The sequence below is a fragment of the Vicia villosa genome, linkage group LG7, assembly GCF_029867415.1.
Source record: "Vicia villosa cultivar HV-30 ecotype Madison, WI linkage group LG7, Vvil1.0, whole genome shotgun sequence".
NCBI lineage: Eukaryota > Viridiplantae > Streptophyta > Magnoliopsida > Fabales > Fabaceae > Vicia > Vicia villosa.
The window spans coordinates 53,356,004-53,367,311 of NC_081186.1; the positions used below are offsets into that span (position 1 = coordinate 53,356,004).

At 30.6% G+C, this 11,308-nt stretch overlaps 1 protein-coding gene across 1 annotated transcript; it reads right to left on the reverse strand.

Moving 5' to 3' along the window:
- Positions 1 to 8,861: 8,861 nt before the first annotated feature.
- Positions 8,862 to 10,845, reverse strand: LOC131619063 (uncharacterized; the record flags this gene model as incomplete). Its single annotated transcript, XM_058890205.1, has 4 exons — positions 8,862 to 9,662; positions 9,886 to 10,101; positions 10,241 to 10,438; positions 10,627 to 10,845. Coding segments are annotated over 4 exons (867 nt in total), but the record flags the coding sequence as incomplete, so codon positions are not given.
- Between the last annotated feature and the right edge of the window lie 463 nt (positions 10,846 to 11,308).

Genomic DNA, 11,308 nt, shown 5'->3' on the forward strand with positions numbered 1-11,308 from the left:
TACTCGATCGCATTCGAACAAAAAATATTGTCGCCCAAAACATGGATAATAGAACATTTGCATCACTTCAAGAATGAATGACTGAATATGGATCAACACAAATTCTTGCCATCATCACATTCGAGTGGAAAATATTTGATCTTCACATGTGGAAGCATTGTTTGCATCGTTGCAAAATGGATGGAGCTTCTTCATTTATAGAAATGTTTTGAATTGAAAAGCCAATAAGCCAAAGGTTTGTGTGAGTTGAGATTGATTTTAGATGGTGACAACCAAAAATGTTTTTTTGCGAAAATGGTGAGACAAATCAAGTGTTAAAGGTCTTTAATAGAATCCAAGCAATCAAACAAAAGCTTAAAATGGCCATCATCTAAATGCTTTAAAGAACAACCGGGCCAAGTACGTCCAAACCCTTCTTGATTCCTCCATTATAGACCAAGCTTGACTTGATTATTTAATATGTTTTGAACATTTATTATGAATTTTTTTCGAAATTCACTTGGTGTTGACCAAGGTTTATTGAATTGATTTATGAAATTGCTCAAGTTTGAAAAATGTTTTTGAATGACAATGCAAAAGGGACTTATTCGAAGTGAATGGATGCAAAGCAATCGACTTATTGATTTAGAAAACACTTTTGATGTTGATCAAGTTTTTCAAACTAGAAAGACCTAAGTTCATATTGTTTTTGAAGGCTCGATGTTGGATCAAGTGTTTTTCTTGTGAAAAAATGGTTGCTTTTAGTTATCGCATTATTCGATTATTCTAACTACCTAAACAAAGATAAAGCAAGAATAAAAAGCAAAACAAAGTACAAGCAATATATATATATATATATATATTAATATATATATATATATATATATATATATATATATATATATATATATATATATATATATATATATATATTATTCATGGGGAGAATGAGAATAAAGAACTAAAGAAAATAAAAATAAAATAAATAATAAAACAAAAGGAGATGCACTATCAATACAAGAGTGTGAAAGAGTAAAAATGATAAATGGGCTTAAGGCTCTAGTTCTAAAAAGAAAAGCAAGAAAAACAATAAATAAAAATAAACAAAATAAAAAATTGGGGGTACAATTAAAAAAATGATATAGGCCCACAGGAATGATCGCTATTTATAGATAAGCATTAGGGTTTGAATATGATCACATGGAGACTTAAGGCTTGATGACTTGTTTTTGAAGCAAAGTTGTGAACATGGTTCCAAGGCATAGTACAATCATTATTAGAGTTGGTAATCACTTTAAACATGTTGCTTCTGATCTTGTATGTGGAGTGTGGTGCAGAAGAAACAAGTGAGTGGCTCAATGCATTGACAAAGCAAAAAGTATTGCTTTTCTAAAATGGAAGTTGTGCCTTTGTGCCATTAATGGAATTCTAACTTGGACAACTCTTAAATCAATTGGACCATAGCTCAAAATTTTGTGAAATCAACTGATTATGGTCTCTTGAGAAAGTTATAGGACATGTAATGCCAAGATTCTTGCTGGTTTGGATAAGTTTGCAAGTTGGTTCTTCAAAGTTCTTCATAAAAATGGCTTGAATTCAAGTGTTATGGTGCCTTCTTTGCAAAATCATATCTCATAGCTTAAGTGATTAAATTCCATGCTATTGGTCTCCTTGGAGAGCCCTTGCTACATACTTCAATCCACTTGTTAAAGGTTTTCTCAAACTCTTTTTGGATCATGGAGAAAAATGGCCACAAAGTTGGAAAAAATTCAAGTGAAAACACTCAAAAAACTTGATGAAACTTGATTAGAGGCAAAGTTGTTTATTTGATGAAGATCTACAACTTTCATGTTGGCAGATTTTTGAGTTTGTAGGTGAAATTTGAAGTTCCCAAAATGAGGTCAAAATCACTTAAAAATCCTAATTTTGACTTTTGTTGACTTTTTTATTCTTGATGAATTTTATTGATTTTATTTAGTAAAATGACTTCATTGATCATATTTTGATCCTCAAAAGTTCATGGTTGACCAATTTTCTCAAAAGTCAAAGGTTGACCTAAATAGTTGACTTTTTAAAATGAACTGCAGTTTTGTGGATTCCACATGAATCAAGCTCTCCTCTTCAAATGAATGGTGTGAATGGATTATAATGTTGATTTGGATGCCCTTGAATCATGTTTTGAGTATTGGAGCCATGTCCTGATTAAAAGTCAACCGTCTAGTTGAATTAGGTCAAACCCCTAATTTGGGCCTTAGGTGATCTTGAAAGTTGTTGATCTTGAATTGGGTCATCCTTGGGCTTTGATATTGATGGGAGAATCCTTTTAATAATAGGAGAATGTTGAAATTCCTTGTGGGCTTCAAAACCCTAATTTGCTTAGCCTCCTCTTTGATCAGTCTCCTGTCTTAGGACAGAAGCAACAAGCAACAATTTTTTGTATTTTTGGATAGCAAATGATATATGCATGATGATAATGATGATGATGATGATGATAATATTATTTGGAATATGGTGGGATCTCAGTGGTCAAAAATTGGGGTACAACACCCTACAACTAGCCCTAGCTTGCTAGGTGCACCGCACATCTTCTGTTAGCACGCAAACCCTTCATTCACCATGAAGTTACTAAGCCAAGAAGTCTTCTCTCATTTGTGCTCTCCTAGCATGCCCATGAACATGTCCCATCGAGTCTTACTTGTAGAAAGTTGTTCTTGCCAAGGTATTTGTGTGTTGCTTTGTGGGTTTTCAGTTCTTTTCACATGTTTTTGATAAATATGCAAGTAAAAATTTCAAACATGTATTTTAACACTTTTGATAGATGAATAAGAGATTTTAGTATTGATTGCTTTTAAAATAATTTAATAATTGCCTATGAATTTCATGTAGTTTTTTCATTTATTAACTTTCCCTAAATTGTCTTTTTATATGTGCTCATATGGTTCAAAAGTTTTGCAATGCATGTTTCATTAAAAGGTTGAATGACTAGGCCAAATATTTTTTTAAAAGCATTTGAATAACATGATATTCTTCCTAATGTAAGTTCATGGTCAACATGATAAATATTAAATCATAGCAAGAATGTAAACTATTTGCTTGAATAAAGTGAGTTCATCGTAATAATGATATCACTGAATATCTCTCAATGGTTAGTGTTTATTTCATATTTAGATGATGCATAAACTATAGAAACACTTGCCATTTTATCTAAGCAATATAAAAAAAGATTAAATATATTTTTGGTCCTTATAAATATCTCATTTTTATTTTTAGTCCCTATTAAATAAATTACATATTTTAGTTCCTATAAAATTTTTATGCATACACTTTTAGTTTTGAAATTTTAAAAAATGTTTAATTACCCTTTAATTTTAAAAATTTTAATAATTCTTTTCATAAATATTTAGAAAGTTGTAAATTGTTTATTTACCCAACTTTAGAATTTTTTAAAATGAGAAGAATTAAATATAAATTTTTTAAAATTTCAAAAGACAATGATAAGAGTAATGAAAATATCTCGACTTAGAAATCAAATTTTCAATTCCTTTTTTCATAGAACTTTTTTATAACATTCTAAACATGTTTGCAAAATAATTACTCAAAAATACACATTAATTTAATAGCAGGGACTAAAATTACGTGCAGAATAATTTTATAAGGACCAAAACATGTGATTTATATTATAGAAATCAAAACCAAAATTTAGTAATTTTATGAGAGTCAAAAACATATTTAACCTTATAACAAAATATGTTTATCATTCATGGATCACTAAGATATTTCTTTTAGTTATAACGAAGTTTGACTTGAAAAAAAGTAATAGTTTTTTTTTAGATTTAGAAGTTTAAAATAAGAGAACAAAAAATTCCTTGGTAAATTATTATTTTTCAAAAAAGTCTCTTTCTTTAATTTCACTCTTTTACAATCAATGTTCTTTTGTATGCTTTTTATTTTTTTATTTTTCTTGTTGTTTTGTCAAAAGCTTTTTTTTCACCATTACTTATTTGAATTTCTTTTAAATCCATTTCCTTTTCTCCCTAAATTAATTTTTAAAATACCCTTTAAATGTTCTCATACCTTAAGGCTAAGGGTTGTAATATTTATAGATTTTTTTTCATTTTAGGCTCAAAGAATAACATTCTTACTAAGTATATTTTTTTGTCAAGTAATTTTCACTCAAATTAAAAAATATCTTGATCATATCCATGACTTCAAACCTATCAAATAATAACAAGACTGATGTAAAATAAACATAGTTAACATGTATGTCCACTCTCATTATTTAAGTAAAACATGTGGTTCCACACATTTCACTTTGGTAGACTTAAGATTCTTGACTCACATTGACATATTTTCACTAGGCTGTAGTAAAATCAAAATTTACTCGAACAACTAATTCATAGTCATGCTATATTTCACATATAGTCAAATATTAATCATGAATGAAGCATTTACAAAGAATAAAAACCTTTTCATGTCATTTATTCTTGACTTTCTTGTCATTAATCTAACTTTTATAATTTTTTGCATTTTGGTTGTTCAGATGCAGACAAATCTTTTAAAAACAATTTTTTTTTTAAGTTTGAAAAATTGAACAAGTATAAACCATTAAAACATTAAGGTTATGTTTGAGAGTTTGGAGGGGAGGGAAAGGCTTCCAAAAACGAAATTTTTAAAAAATATAGGAAAATATTTGATATTTAAAAAAAAATGATTTTGTTTAGAATGATAAAAAAGTCATTATCATTACTAAATTTTTAATTTTCAGAATGCTATAACAATCTAAAAGATATTTGAAAAATTTATGTAAGCCCTTCAAAATCCTCCAAAACTCTCATTCAATACAATCTTTGAGTTCCCTCATTTTATGGGATTTTTGGTGTTATGAATAAACTCAAACCCTCCAAAACTCTCCTACCCAAAATCTTTTTATCTTTTTCACCTAATTCTTCCTATTTTTCAAAACCCTCTCCCCCTTCTCCTCCAAACTTCTAAACATAGACTAAAATTTCACAAGTATAAGTTTTAGATCATCCCTTCATTTCATCTCTTGATTTGATTATGGTCATGCAACTAACAATGAAAGGTGAGATTTCTCGCTTAACCCCATATTTTCAATGATTTATGGCTTAACCCCCTTTTATAGCAAAGTGCACTGTGTGTCTCGTCCGTGCACCTAACATGATAACTCTACATAAAATTCTCTTGGAACCTTTTGCACGAGAAGACTCTCATTATTGTATTTCACACACTAAAAAAAAATTAAGGGTGTTCATGGGTCGGTTTGGATTGAACTTAGCCAAAACCATAACCCAATCCGTACATGGTACACTGATTTGGGTGAGGAAAAATAACCACCCACAATATTATTGGGTTGGTTTGGGTAAAACTAGAGGTGTCAATTTAAGGGGCCAATTAATTTGGGCCCCAGCCCCAATATTAAGAGGGCCTAAAAAAGTTTAACAATAGTAAGCCCTCAAATACATAGGGCCTAAAGTTAGAAGGCCCTAAAATTTAAAAGGGGGCCATAAAGCCCAAATAAATAAATAAACATAATTATGAAAAATAAAATTAAAAAAAATCGAAAAATAAAACTAAATTTTAATAGTTTTTTTAGGTGCCATCTAGAGTGAACCACCATCCAAATGGTTCATGGTGACTTTGAGAGATATTTTTCTATTTGATGTCATCTGTTTCATTAAGCAGTGGTTATATCATATTTTTCTAAACTGCTATTTTCAATTCTCCACTGAATCTATTAAACGATATGATCACTGTTTCCATTCTCTTCACAGAGGCATACAAAGAAAATCACTTTATACCATAGAAAAAAAAGCAACTTTATCTTACGTGATGTTTTAACTAATCAATTTGAGAAAACAATTCTTATTAACACAATTGGTATTTGAATCAATTTTTAACACAATCATATCCTTGAACAAAACTTTACATGCATAATCCCTCACAACTCAATTATACTTATAATAACACAATTTTCAATCTTTATTAGTAAATTTACAAAAATAATAATAATTTTTTAAGATGTATAATAGAAGAGAAAAGTGGTACAATCCTAGTCTAATTAACATCATTCAAGTACAAATTTTAATTCAATTTTATCAATTTAAATAGAAAGAAAAAATAGTAGGAGTAAAATTATGATTTGTGAGTCATGGTGGTGGTGGTGGTTGGAAATGTGAGTAAGATAGGAAGAAATAAATAATTACAATTTTTTTTGCTGAACAAACAATGGAGTAATCTTGTGCAAGTTTTTGGAATAAAATAGGGCCCTTTCAATGGGTCCAAAAAAGAAAGCATTATGTAAAGGGCCTAACATTTTAGGGCCTAAAATAAATCTCTAATAATAAGGGCTTAATATATTAGGGCTTTGATGGGGTTAAATAAGTGAGGCTTTCAAATATAGGGCTTATTTGACAGCTCTAGGTAAAACCACAAATTTGTGGGTTGGGTAATGGGTTACCCAATATCATTTTTCCTTATATAATTATTAATGATATGTTACATTTTTTTCTTAATAAATAATTTAACATATTTATGCTATTTTTTAAACATCAAATGTCAAAATGTATAATGAAATTTATCATAAATATATATTTGTAAAAACCAAAGTTACATTACAGTTAAACTTAGAATTGCATAAAATACTTGCAATTTATTTGAATTAGCATCAAAATAATCAAAATGTAACATCCTAAATAAATTAAAGTCATTACTTAATAAATAAAAGATGTTCAAAAAGTTGAAATTGAAGCAAGCAAAATTAAAAACATCAAAGTCATCATTTGTCAAATTACAAAAAAAAGAAAAAAATATAGTCACTCAATAACCTATGAGTTTTATGGGTTGGGTGTGGGTTTACCCACAACCCAATTATTTTGAATGGATTTTCATTTTTGAAAACCATATTCACCCAATAACCTGACCCAACCCACTTTTTTGGATCGGTTTGAGTGGGTTTTACTGAGTTTATTGGGTTTACCCAACCCATGAACACCCCTAAAAAAAACTTCTCTGCAGCGACGTGGATTCCACGTCGCAACATTAACAATCACGTCACAACCAAACAATAGCGACGTGTGCTGCTCTATAAAAGTGACAAAGTTATTTTCCCAAGTAAACTGTTGCGACGTGGGAGTAACGTCACAACTCAAATTCAAAAAAAATTAAATCTCCCTCCAACTACAACGTTAAAGTTTGTATTTTTTTTTTATTTTTTACTTTTTAGTATCGACGTGACTCATACGTCGCAAATGTTTTTAAAAAAAACCAACCTCTGACTTCTCTGATTGTAACGTTGAAATGATTTTTTTTTATTATAAAAGTTTGTTGTGACGTGGGAATCACGTCGCAACTACTCACGTGAAAGCCACGTCGCTAATTTATGTCGCAGGAGAACAACTTTCTTGTAGTGACACACATAAAATATTTACTTTTTTAAATTAAGCATAAAATATTTAATTTTATTTCTTTAATTGTTAATATTAGAGAAACTGAAACTGAATATTTTATATATTACAAAAATTAATTATAATATAAATTAATTTTATAAATTAAAACAAAAATATATAAATAGAATTTAAAATTGAACAGAATTTTACAAAAAAAAAATTACAACCAAGAATAATATATTTAAATTGATTAATTGCATATTTAAATAAAATAATTATTATGATCAAAATTCCATATCAAAACTCTTGGTTCACAACAATATCATGATTTTTTAAATTCTAAAAACTAACATCATGACAATTCCATTTTTCTAATCGGACAAGTCACTAAGGTCGATCATTATTATGATATTCTATGTGATTGAAAATGATGCATACTAAAAATCATGTAAATCAAACACAAATCACAATAATTTTCATATAATCTTGGACATTCTTCATCATGCGAACCATTCATTTCAATCCTTCCTAGACTCTAACCTTAATCAGTTAACGTTATTTCTCTTTCTAGATGCGACAAAAACATTTCCACCTAGTAATTCACAATACCAAAAAAATCCATAATTATGTTAAGAAAAAAATCACACTCAATTTCTTAACAAGGAAAAATATGTCAAATTTAGATTGATTCCATTCCCACTACTCTGGACTGTACCCATTAACACGTTGCTAAGTAGAGAAAATTCTCAAACAGTGGCACAACACAATAAAACACCACTTGTGCGTTTAGCCACAAACCCACGTATACTTTTGATCACAGCCGTTGATTTATGGTAAAATATAAACCGTTGGATTGATCAAATCAAGATATGGGTCCCAGTTTTTAAAACGCAACGTAATCCACAGTCACACGAGGCCGCCCGCCCACAACACAATCGTTTTGTTTGTGTGACAAAAAGGGCGGCTCACATAAGCTCAGTTTTCGAGAAGCAATAAGTCTTGCTTTTCAGCTATCCAATCATAACTCGAAACGTGGAAACAACTTCGAACCCAACATTGACTATCCCCACGTAAGACGCCGGCATAAATGGGTCATGTCATTGTCTTCACCACTCAAAAAAGTTTAACTAAAATCAATTCACTTTGTCATGACTCATTTTTAAAGGAAATATTTCCATACTTTTAAGAAATTAAGAGTTGTAGTTGAATGTTTCTGCTATTTGAACTATGTTAAGTTTTTTAGTCCAATGTTTCTACGCAGTTATTTGTGCGATTAAATGAATTTCGTTTTTGTAGTTGAATGTCTCTGCACAACTATCTGATACGTTGCGAAATCAGATGTCTCTGCATTTACATTTATGCATGTTATTTAAATTACATTTATGCATGTTTTTGCATGTTTTTGTAGTCCGATGTCTCTGGCAAATAATTTGAGTTATTGTTTATTTAAAAATAATAACAATTGAATTAATACTATACACAAAATATTATAAAATTTATCATTATTATGTATTTCACAATTTTACATATAGAGTCCACCTATATTTGTAAAGAGTACACTGTCATTGTCACCATTTTCACTATTTACACCCCACCTAATTACTCTAGAAAACCAACCTATACTGTTGTCATTACCATCTTTAGCTTTGGTCCAAAGGAACTTTTAGCTTATTTTCCTACACCGTTCCTTTTTATCAAACTAGTATTTTACAGATGTTTTATTTTTCTGCTTATACAACATTTTTCCACCCCTATTGGATTTTTCCTATATACACAAAAACAAACACTATTAACTATTAACACCAACAACACTTCAAGCACTGGCCCTTTTCACCAAAAAGCTCTAGCACTGGAACTGATGAGCAGCATTTAGACAAACACTTCAGATTTCCTTTGTATCTATATATTAAAGAACCCAGATTCCTTCGGTCGAAAGTTCTCACATTCACATCTTCTGACAATGTAAATGCGGGAAATCTCTGACGTTAAAGGAGTTAGCTGGGTTCATTAAGGGCATTATAGCAATAACCTAAAATTTGTTCACTAGTATTGCAAGACTAGTCCTCCCATTGGGGCACGATGCGGAATTCCCTTTCTTCTTTTGGCTGTTCTGTAATTAACTGAAGTTGGTGGTGGTGTTGAAGGAGTGAAGCTTTGCACCTTGATGTTGTTCTTCAGCTTTCCATGGCTGCAACTGCTGCTGTATGAATCCTCTGAGTCTGATATCATGGAAGCTAACTTGCTCTTCTTCTGGAAATTCGTCGATGTTCCAACAATCTAGAATTCATACCACATTGATTAGTACTAGTATTCATTACATGGACTCAAAAATCAAAATAACAATAAAAACTTTTCACAAGTCAATGAAACTATAATTGAATTTAAATGCAAAATGGTCCATAGTGAAAGCAACAAATTGAAAAGTAATAAATAAACACATATTATTAACATTCACTGCTATATGAAAAGTCAATACATTGTGTTAAGCAATGTAAAATACCTTGCAACCAAGAGAACAGAATCGAAACGAGTCGAGGAGACTGCGCTCGCAGACTTCGCAAGTGTTGGTGACGCCTTTGCCGGGCCTCGGCTGAGGTCTCTCATTCAAGAACACAACCCTAGCACTGTTGATAATATATGTTTGAACCCCGGAAATATCCAACACCTTCTGAATCTCATTCACCCTAATCACATCATGGTATGAAGACCTCCTTATCTATATCAAACACAAAAAAAACATAGTTCATTAGAAATCAATAACAATTCTGATTGAAGAAAATCTAGAAACACAGGACATAACAATGACACTAACAAAATACACTAACAAACTAATTGAATTAACGGTTGAGACAAACCTGAATAGCGCGATGATCTTTATGATAATTGAGACACAGAGAACAAAGAGCACCATTCATACAATCCAAACAGTACATGTTACACTCACTCTTATGTGAATCAGCGTGCATCTTACATTGAACAAAGAAACGTTCTTTCAGCAGAGGTTTCAACCATGGAGGCCATCTATTTTCTTCATCATCAGGTCCTCCAGCACCCTTTAAAAAAATTCAAATTTTGAATCAGACCCATATCTCAAAAACACAAACAAAACACAAAAACACAACATTCTTAAAAAATTCAAAAAAAAAAAAAAATGACTCTGGTTTTTTCAAGTCAACTCAAAAACAATGAAGCTTAAATAAGGGTGAGCTAGATTCAAGGAGTTTTGGTCGTAATTAATTACCATGATTCTCCTATTCTTGGGTTTGATTTCACGAACTGTGTCTTGATTCTCGAACGCCAGTTTGAAGATACTGATTGGAGACACTGAAAAAAATGCGAGAGAAATATAGAGAGAGAGAGAGAGGAGAGAGAGAGGAGAGAGAGTTGCGAAGAATTTGGGGCGGTGAAGGAGGGAATGGGTTCTTGTAGAACTTGAAGGCGGTAATAATGTATATATTTTTTAGAGAGAGAATGATGAGAGAGATAGAGAGAAGGGTCGTTCTTATCCGCAGAAAAGTCTACATAACCGAACCTGACTCCGAAGCTGAACCTAAATCTGAACCCGAACCAAGAGATACGTGTGTAAGGAATCCACTACTACCATTGTTTTTTTTTTTTTTGTCGTATTCTCAGTCATTGGTCTTATCAATTTTAGTTTTTCTTTCATTATTTAAAGGTTATGTTGCACCTCATAATTAGTGATTAACATAATTATTTATTGGATGGTTATTAATATTATTATTAATTTGGTCGTGGGTTTTGGGGTACACCTGTTTTTTTTTTATGTTATTTATTTATTTGATGCTTTGAAGGAAGATAATATAAATATTAATATATTTTTTTAAAAATTTTATAATTATACAGGTTTAATGGCTACCTAGACTCACATGAGTTTGTCCTAATGGGTAGTGGGTTTTTCAGGG